At 51.4% G+C, this 9,865-nt stretch overlaps 1 protein-coding gene and 1 long non-coding RNA gene across 2 annotated transcripts; both read right to left on the bottom strand.

Annotated features, from left to right (window-relative positions):
- Window positions 1-972: 972 nt before the first annotated feature.
- LOC120399592 lies at window positions 973-6,701 on the bottom strand. The gene is made up of 3 exons (XM_039528018.1): window positions 6,658-6,701; window positions 5,724-5,825; window positions 973-4,041 (listed from the first exon to the last, which is right to left on the bottom strand). Exon 3 carries the CDS (start codon window positions 4,020-4,022, stop codon window positions 1,911-1,913), a length of 2,112 nt encoding a protein of 703 aa, XP_039383952.1. The 5' UTR covers window positions 4,023-4,041; window positions 5,724-5,825; window positions 6,658-6,701; the 3' UTR covers window positions 973-1,910.
- A 274-nt stretch (window positions 6,702-6,975) lies between these two features.
- Window positions 6,976-8,866, bottom strand: LOC120399594. Its single transcript, XR_005595244.1, has 2 exons — window positions 8,661-8,866; window positions 6,976-7,006 (listed from the first exon to the last, which is right to left on the bottom strand). It is a non-coding gene; the product is annotated as an uncharacterized LOC120399594 (long non-coding RNA).
- Between the last annotated feature and the right edge of the window lie 999 nt (window positions 8,867-9,865).

The following is a 9,865-nucleotide window of genomic DNA, read 5'->3' on the forward strand; positions in this document are numbered from 1 at the left end:
TCTATACGGTCCCAGTTCAAGTCAAGAATGTGACACAGGCATCTTCCGGTTTGGTCATTTTCTTTAAAACACGGCCAGGGTCTGCACTAAATTGCACAGCATTTATCAAGGTCACCCCTTACGCTAAATGTTCTTGGGTAGGCACAGACATTGCGGAGCGTAACCTATGGCAAGAACAGTGTTTAATAAGCTTTCCAAACATAACTCAGCACACAGGCGCCGGGGCTTGAAGTTTAGATCTACTGAAGTCCAAGTCATACAGTCATGGTGCCGATGGGCTGCCGCATCTATCACACAGCCCTCACAATCTTCAAAAAGCTTTTCCCTAAGGCACTGATTAAGGACAGCATAAACAGCAACGCGTACAATAGTCCGTGTGACTTTTTTACGCTCACGACGTGGCCTTGGCTCAGTTAGTTCCATGCCAAGTCTCCTAAACTCCTCATAGCCGTCATCCTTGGAGTCCTCTTCAACAATTTGTACCGGCATTGAGCAAAAACAAGGAGAGCCCGGTTCATCTTCGCTGCTTGATGCAATGCTGTCCAGGGCCTCTGGGTCCTCTAGAAAGGCATCGTCAAGCTGTGGAGAGATTTTCAGAAAAGAAACAGTGTAAGTTCCCACTCATTCTTTTTAAATATACACAACTCACCCCACCCTCCGGTTCCTAACCCCATTACACCCCATCATCAACAGTCACTTCTTAATCATTCATTTACCTGAGCAATGTCTTTTCCGTTCACCTTGTCCTCCGATGATTCCCCTGAGCTGCGTTCACCTTCCACCTCTAGGGGGGCGGACAATGAGAGGCCATCACACTCATCGGTGTGCCTCACGAGAGTTTGGGTTTCGGGTTCCAGCGTATCCATCTATGGCTGAGTCAAAGGTCCCTTGTGGGAACTGTCGCTCATGTAGCGCTTTCTCCACACAACTCCAAAGGCCCTCAGGGCTAACACAAAGTCCAAAGTACTCACGGGGTTGTGAAGGAGTCCATGCTTCCACGATTTCTAAAGCATGCGTCCTTGGTAAAAGATGGCCTCTTCTGCCCTGGTACTGGGACTTATGGGGTGATAGTGTTGTGCTCTGACTGGCAGAGGGCACTGGGAGGATTTCTTAGAAGGGTCACACGACCCTCATCTGGACAGGTCACCCCGTCCCGGAACACCACCGATTGGTCAAATCTGCTCTCAGGTTGGTCCTATGCGGCCGAAACCCATCGCGATTGGTAGAGTGCAGTGGGAGGAGTTCTTAGAGGGGTCACACGAGCCACATCCGGATGGGTCACCCCACCCTGGAACACCCCTGATTGGTCAAATCCCCTCTCCGGGTAGGCCTATGAGGGCGAAACCTCTCCTGATTGGTAGAGGGCAGTGGGAGGAGTTCTTAGAGGGGTCACATGACATACTTTGCTTCCGGTCATGTGTCCTCCTTGACCCTGGAAGTAATACCCTGTGGGTGGGACTTCTGGTGATAGGTGGGCGGGGTTTAAGGGGTCAAGGGGCGGGGTTTTAGGAGTCAAAGGGCCGGTTTGTGTTTGATTGATGGTAGGGCCCTAATAGTACTACTGGACACACTTTGAGGCCCTTGCCTTCCAAAAGGGTGGCTTTGTAAATTTAGTGTCAGCTCTTCTTGAAGGAAGGATTGATTCTTGAACCGAATGAAGTAAAGTAATAAATCCAGTGAGCTAGCCACACGCTCAATCTCATCCAAGCTCCCAGGCCCCCCTTCATCTTGGATTCTCGGTTTAAATGTCATACCCCAAGGAGAGACTTATATATCAGTCTCTGTGTCCCAGGACAACAAGCCATTCTTCTCAGCCACTTTAGCCCATGCTTACCGGGCCCACTGGATGATAGGGAGAGGTTGGAATTTGTGGGCCTTTTCTGGTATTGGGCATGCTGGCAGTGTGAGATTCAGTAGTATGGAAACCGTACACCCTTGGAGGCCCTTGCCTTCCAAAAGGGTGGCTTTGTAAATTTAGTGTCAGGTGTTCTGGATCGAGGGTCCTTGGACATTCGGGACTTCACTTTGTGTTGCAGCTTGCTGAAGGTTTGCTTCAGGCACATGAACATCTTTTGGAGAACTTTGCTCTTTGAAGGGGATGGTGTCCTAGCTCTGGAGGCCTTTGGTGACTTTGAGGGAGAACCGTCAGGACTCCAACTTGCTTTCTCCCCACCTTGCGAAAGCCCTGTTGTACTCGTTGCAACGGACACCATCTTTGGTTGCTTGCGGGGAGCCCATTTCCCCATTCCATCCTGCGTCTTGCTCTTGTCTGCTGGAAGGAGCCACAGCACTGGCATCTTACTGTGGTTGGATGATGCTGAGGAGTCTCCTGGAGTCCATCGCTGTGGAATTCCATGGGATCTTCCCGGCAAGTCAGCACCTGCAGAGCCAGCTGGTCTCTTTTGTCGATGCTTACCACACTTCTCGCAGACTCTGATTGGTGGCTGGTCCCTGGAGAGCTTTGAATTCACAGTTCCATTGAACCCATGTGAATGCATGATGTCGCGAACACCATGCAGCTCAGCAGATGTCTCCTTTGGAGTTTTCTCACCCTTCTTCTTTCCTGGATATGCCTTGCGGCACTGCTGGCAAACTGAGACCTGGCCCGCCAAGGGGCGGGAGCTGCTCAACATTTCCGTCAGCTGCTTGATCTGCAGGTCATGTGCAGCCTGCCCAGCAAGGAGAGAGTCAAGGGTGGATCTTGTTAGCTGCTCAGAGCCTGGTGCCTCTGGGGCAACCTGGTGCCATTGGGTCCTGGGAGGATCTGCCCTGCTCTCACCTGCTTGTGCCCCTGGCCGCAGGCAGGAGCCTTCTCCCAAGAGAACCTTCCTCTCCATGTGCAGCTCCAGCTTCTCTTCAGTCCCTTTGGTGCCGCTCACACTGGTAAGGGGCTTTCTCAACTCGCTCCTATACATTTCGAGTGTCGCTGCGAGTGTCTTCTCTGCTACTGTGGTTCCTGGAGGTGGCAATGTCAGACCCACCCCTGCTGGCAGAGTGCAGCGCTGTGGGTTAGTCTGCTTTCCTGCCGTGCCATCATTCCTGCCCGTCTCCATGGTGATATCTTCCACTGGCGTTGGAGGACGTGTGGAAGAAGAGGAGCTTGTGCTTCGCCTCCCCGTCTGCAGGAAATCGGTCTCCATCTCACTGAACTCCACACGGGCTCCCCTGGCTGGGACGGCGTGAGGCAGCTTTTCCAGGGGCTCTGGGTCCAGGGTGAGCATCCCCCTCTGCATGACCGGATGCTGACGCCTTATGTGGAGTTTGATGGGGTGGTCAGGTTGTTGTCCCATCGTTGGGAATGCTGCTGTCCTGTGCTTGCCTGGCTCCCTAGGGGGGTGGAGTGGCCCAGGCAGGGCAGTCTCTCTCACAAGAGGAGTATCTCTGTGCGACTCTCGCACCATCTTAGGAAAGGCCTTCGTTTGGATCTGCCAGCATTTCTGAGCCACGTGATCCTGCAGCTTGACCCCCGCCGTGGGCACAAGCCTGGCCAGGATGGCATCAGAGGATGCCATGATCCTATGGGCCTTTTGGGGCAGGACTCCCCAGGGGCAGACACATGGCTCCTGGATCTCCTGTGCACGCTGAGGGCTGGTGTTGGATCTGAGGGGCTCCGGGACCTTTGCAGGGAATCCACATTTGGGCGGATCTGTGTCTACTTCCAATTGATGATTGGTGTCCCCCTCACCCAGTAATGGCTCCCCTGGGATGGGGGTTTGTGGAGCCCCCAGTCGCCTCTGCAGATGCTTCTGCCGGATGTCGAAGTCTGAGCTATGGACTGAAGTCTGGTCCAGACCCATGGTCTGTTCTCCCCGGTCTCGTCTGCCGTGGGCAGGAGGCTTGGAGAGAGGCTGGGCTTGGATGGGATGAGTGGATCCTTCCCAGCTGGCGAAGGGCATGATCTCCCCTGTGTGGCAGAGGGGCTCCGACTGAATGATGGCGACTTCTCTCAGGGAAAAGGAGCTGGGACTCCAGAGGGCAGAGGTGGTGGATTCCATAGCGGAATAGGAGAACTGGCTCGTCATGGCTGTCGCCACACTCGGCCTGTGGGAGAGAGCAGACAGGGACAGATGGGACATGGCCCTGCTGAGCAAAGGCAGGGCTTGGGCACAGCCTTCCAACAGTAGTGCAATGGGGCAGTGCCTAGGCATGCCTTGCACACCACAGCCTGACACAAGGACATCAACTGGGTAACGAAGGACTGAGAGGGGGAGCCGGCACTCATTTTATCTAGAACGATAACCCCTTCGTCACACGCACATGTGCAGCACCTAGCACAATGGGGCCTTGAGCATGATTGGGGACCCAGTGCTATTTTAACAGAAAGATTAGCTAACAACAATTGCTTTGGGTGAGGAAGATGTGAGCATGTGTGTGTAACCCTCACCAGAGGAGGTTGTGAAGGCCGAGATTATAAACTATAAAAGGAACTAGATAAATTCATCAATGGCTATTAGCTAGGATGGGCAGGGATGGTGTCCCTAGTCTCTGTTTGTCTGAAGCTGGGAATGGGCGACAGGGGACGGATCATTTGATGATTCCCTCTTCTGGTCATTCCCTCTGCTGCACTGGCATTGGCCAGTTTTGGAAGACAGGATACTGGGCTAGATGAACCTTTGGTCTGACCCAGTCTGGCTGTTCTTATGTTCTTACATTCTAACCCACTGGAAAACTGTCCTCTTCTAATGGCTGATACACTAGAGGCTAACAACCTACTATTGCTCCCAGTTAATGGAGTTTCTCTGGTGGTGGGGGACTGTGCTATGGTCCTGAAAGTCCTGGGTTTGAACCCAGCTGATGATTCATGTTTGGGGTGTATCACGTGGTGCCCCACTCACTGCTTCTCTGGAGCCTACTCTGGGGATTAGCTCTTGAGGCCAATGCCCCTTCCAATTGTCGCATGCGGTCACATAATCTCTCTCTCATTCCAGGAACTGCAGTGTCCTCTTCTTGGCTAGGCCACTCAGTGTTTCCCCCTCTTCCAGGGTACAGTCCTTTAATTGCCTGTCACTCCCACAGTGACCCAGACAGTCCTGTTCACTGCCCCGCCGGTCTGGGCCGTGCCCTCGGTGGCTGGTAGGGAAACCTGGGCCCACACTTCACACCGGGCTCCAGGCCAGGGACCCTCAACCCAGCAGTTCTGGGCTTTCCTCTCCCAGCCTGGACTGCTTCCCACTACTCCTGGTTCCCCTCCTTGCTCTGGGTGCACCAGCTCCAAACACTCCCCCCTCTTCCCAGGGAGGGGCTGCCCTTTCCCAGCTGCAGCTTCTGTCTCTTGCCAGTTTCCTGGCTTTATCGGCCCCGCCTATTCCTACCCAGCTGAGCCTGCTTGGAATCAATTCCCTGCTACCTGGCTCTTCCTCCAGGTGCACCCTGTGGAGGTCATGGGCCTGCCTGGCCACCTGAGCCCCTTCCAGTCCTATGTGGGGTGGACACCCCCTCACAGCGTGTCATTGGATTGCTTTTTCTTTCAAACACAGCACGGGCAGGTTCTAGACAGTCGCCTGCTGGCAGATATTGCCATACAGAGGGATTTGATCCTACTCACAACCCCAACTTGTAGTCTCTGCATTTAATTTCTGATAATCCCTCACCTCACTTTCACTGGTATCTCACCTGTTATTTTAGGATGCTGGCGTGTCTGCTTTTCCCTGCTCCCTCCCCTCTACATTCATTATCCCCTCCCACCCAGCCCCCATTCTCGTGCCCCCGCTCAGTTGCCTTACGGTATCAGAACTGCATCCAGGTGTCTGCCCACGTCCTGTACCTTCCTCTCAACGAGCCTGAGGCGCTGAGCCAAGGGGAGCTTCTCCAGGGGCACAGGGCAGCTGTGGAACAGAGAGAGCAGATAGCTGAGTGCAGGCCCTGCCCGCAGGCCCTCTTTTACCCAGAGGGGTGGCACCGAAAGGCTCCCTGTCCCCTTCTCCACTGAGGCAGCCTCCTCCCCTGCAATACCCAGGCCTTGGATGTTCTGGGTTGGGGTTAGCTGGATTGTTGGGTGATCCCTGTCTAGTGCTGAGGAGGTGAGCGTCTATCCTGCTGGCTGCATGTGTGTCATGTCCCTTCCACAGAAGCTAATCAACAGATAGGATAACAGCCTACTCTAGCTAACAACTATGCAGCTACTACTTTAGCTCTAAGGGGTGCTTTATGCTGCAGAGCTGAAGGTCCAGGGTTCAAATCCTACTTGGAACCTATGCTGGAGGACAGGAGAAGGGGCCATTACCCAAGTGCTGCTGGATCCCCTACTCACCATACCAGAAAGGCCAGCCTTCCTCCTGACCTCTCCACCTCACCTCCCCGGGGTGCACGGGGCTGCTCCCAGAAAACATTTTCTCCCCCTCTTGGGAGGGGAGGATGGTCCAGTCCAGTTGACACAATCTACCCCTCCCCCGCCACTGCCCCAGGTTAAAGGAGCCGTATGATTCTGGAAGAAGGGAATGACCCACTGTACGAGGCGTGGGGGTGGATTAGAGATGGCAACTTCTGCAGGGTGGGAATGAATTGCAGGAGTCTAAAGTAGAAGAGTTGCCTGCGTGGTACATAGGTCGGGGCAGGGGAGGGATTACTCGGGCTACTGCCCCTGGGTGGGGTTGAATTGCATGACGCTAAAGGAGGGGACTGACCCACTGCAGATTTATGGAGGGGGGCATTGCTTACCACGTCTCTGGGGATGCACCAGCCTCCTCCAACTCTTCCTCACAGCGTCCAAAAGCTGCCAGAAGTGAGACATAAAGGAGACATTGAGCTGCTTGGGCACCCTCTGCTTCCTAGCAGCCTATTGCCCCAGATTTCAGAGGCAGCCTGTGAACGGAGCCCCAGCCAGTGCCTCTGCACGACTCTGGGCACGACTGTGCCTTCGCAGGAAGAGGGGAGGCATGTGGGGAAATAGACCCTATTTCTCTGCTTTGCATGGGGCCTGAGTCTGCCACCGCAGCTGTGGGGTGAGGGGCTGCTTACCTTTCACTTTCTTTTTCCTCTTTCTGGGCCTCCTCTTCCTCGGAGAAGCCTGCCACACACAGAGAAAGCAGCAAGGTTAGAAGAGAACTCCTCAATAAACCTGGGAGAACAATGAGCCAGCGGTGATTGCCATGTGGGGCCAGAGGGAAATTTTTCCTTCTGGCAGAGTATTGCACTCTGAGGCATCATGGGTAGGCATTGTGCTTTCCTATGATGCAGCCAATATAGGGCACAAAGCACAAACCATAACAGGGGTCACTGGAACACTCCAGGGGTTGGAGAAACAGGGATTGCTGGTACCAGGAGCCTGCAGAGTTTATAAGCATTGAAGGAGAGAGCCTGCAAAGTTCTCTCTCCTGCAGAGATGATCAAACTCTGCAGGTTTTAGGATTGCAGAGTATGCAACTAACCTCAGATGCCATGCACAGAATTCAGACCATGGGGGAGAAATCTGACATCTGGACAACAGTGTTTCCTAGATACTTATTTAGGGAATGCATGATATCGGGGTTTTCTCTGCAGCCATTTGGGATGGCCATGCTACTCCTGAGTGATGAAGCCATGAATGGCTTATGCAAGTCCTCCCAAATAAGTGCTGATATAACCCCTAGATCATCCTTAAACGGCAGCTGTTTTACACCAAAAAACAACAACAACAGTTTGGCATGAGCTCAGTCCACTTGCCTGGGAGCTGCAAAGTTTCTTGACGGTAAACTGCACTGCTTGCAGCTTAACTATCCAGGTATTCCTTTCACAGGCTAGATCTTTCTCGCCTGGGCTCGGCCCCTTCCCTCCTCCCCCACAGTTTAGTTCCTTTAGTTCTCCAGATGTTTTCAGCAGGCTTCCTTTTGGGGCAAGGAGGTGGTGCAGAAGAACCTAGATTAACTCACTTCCAAGCCTTCAATAGGATTTGGCTATGACAGGAATCCTTTGTCTCCCAGTTTGACCCCCCCCTCTGCCCCTCCACCCTAGTGGAAAAATACCACCAGTCCAAAATGATGTCCATCTGAGGGAACTGGGATTGTTTAGTCTGCAGAAGAGAAGAATGAGGGGGGATTTGATAGCTGCTTTCAACTACCTGAAAGGGGGTTCCCAAGAGGATGGATCTAGACTGTTCTGAGTGGTAGCAGATGACAGAAGAAGGAGTAATGGTCTCAAGTTGCAGTGGGGAAGGTTTAGGTTGGATATTGGGAGCAACTTTTTCACTAGGAGGGTGGTGAAACACTGGAATGGGTTCCCTACGGAGGTGGTGGAATCTCCTTCCTTAGAGGTTTTAAGGGCAGGCTTGACAAAGCCCTGGCTGGGATGATTTAGTTTGGAATTAGTCCTGCTTTGAGCAGAGGGTTGGACTAGATACCTCCTGAGGTCCCTTCCAACCCTGATATTCTATGGATTCTATAATTCTATGAGGTGACATGATCACATGACCCTGCAGTGTTAAAGCAGCATCCCAGGAAACTTCTCAGGAAGGAGGAAGTTTAGCATCTTCCATGTCCTATTGTCCTTCCTAATGGCCCATCCAGACTGATTGCCTACTATTTGGGGGCATTCCCCTGGTGCAAGCACTTTTGTAATTGATACAGAGCCCATATTTCTAACTTCAGATACAGAAATGATACATCCATCCAAATAGGATAATCCCATTCAGTAAATCAGAACCTTTCCAAGGATATCTCACATGACCCATCTTGCATAAAACATACCTTAGTTATGCCATATTCCTAGAACAATATTTCTATGAAGAATATGGGGCGTAATGTCACAGGGGTGAAGAAGCATGTGGCCAAGGGCGATCCGGTGGATAGAGTGTACCTGAACTTTCAGAAAGCCTTTAACAAGATCCCTCATCAAAGGTTCTTAAGCAAAGTAAGTTGTCATGGGATAAGAGGGAAGGTCTTCACATGAACTACTAACTCGTTTAAAGATAGGAAGCCAAAGGTAGGAATAAATGGTGAGTTTATGAAGAGAGATAAATAGCAAGGTCCCCCAAGGATCTGTATTGGGACCAGAGTTCTTCAACAGCTTCATAAATGATCTAGAAAAGGGGGGAAACAGTGAAGTGGCCAGATTTGCAGATGATACAAAGCTAAAGATCGGTAAATCCAAAGCTGAATAGGCCCTCCTTGTTCCCAGAGGTGTAACTCTGTGTTGGGCTGTGTGAAAATGCATTTTGTTTGAATGGGCCCCATTTGCCAAACAAACTCTCCAGAACTCTCTGCATGACTGCCCTGTCCTCATCGGTATTTGCCATTCTGCCAATCTTCATGTCATCAGCTCATTTTTATCAGCATCAATTTTGTATTTACTTCCAAGTCATTGAAAAATATTGAATAGCATCAGACCTAGTACTGATCCCTGCAGAGCCCCATTAGAAACACCCACATTCAATGAGCCCTTTGACAATTACTTTTTGAGATCTGTCAGTTAGCCATTAGCCTGTTCTCAATCCCTTTAATCTGTGCTCCATTGATATTGTACAGTGCTAATTTTTAATCCAAATGTCCTGCTGTTCCTGGATGCCTAAACAGAGGAATCTCAAGTTGGAAGAGAGAGGTTATTTTACCTCTGTATTTGGCACTGGTGCAACCACTGCTGCAATTCTGTGTCCAGTTCTGGTGTCTAACATTCAGGAAGGATGTTGATAAATTGCAGAGGGTTCAGAGAAGAGCCATAAGAATGATTAAAGGATTAGAAAATCTGCCTTATAGTGATAGACTTTAGGAGCTCAGTCAATGTCGCTTAAAGAGGTTAAGGGTGGTTTGAGGAAAAGTCTATAAATACCTACATGGGGAAGAAATAATTACAAATGGGCTCTTCAATCTAGCAGAGAAAGGTCTCACATGGTCCAATGGCTGGAAGTTGAAACTAGACACATTCAGACTAGACAGAAAGCGTCCATTTTTAACAG

This window comes from Mauremys reevesii, linkage group 2 (genome assembly GCF_016161935.1).
Source record: "Mauremys reevesii isolate NIE-2019 linkage group 2, ASM1616193v1, whole genome shotgun sequence".
Taxonomy (NCBI): Eukaryota; Metazoa; Chordata; order Testudines; family Geoemydidae; genus Mauremys; species Mauremys reevesii.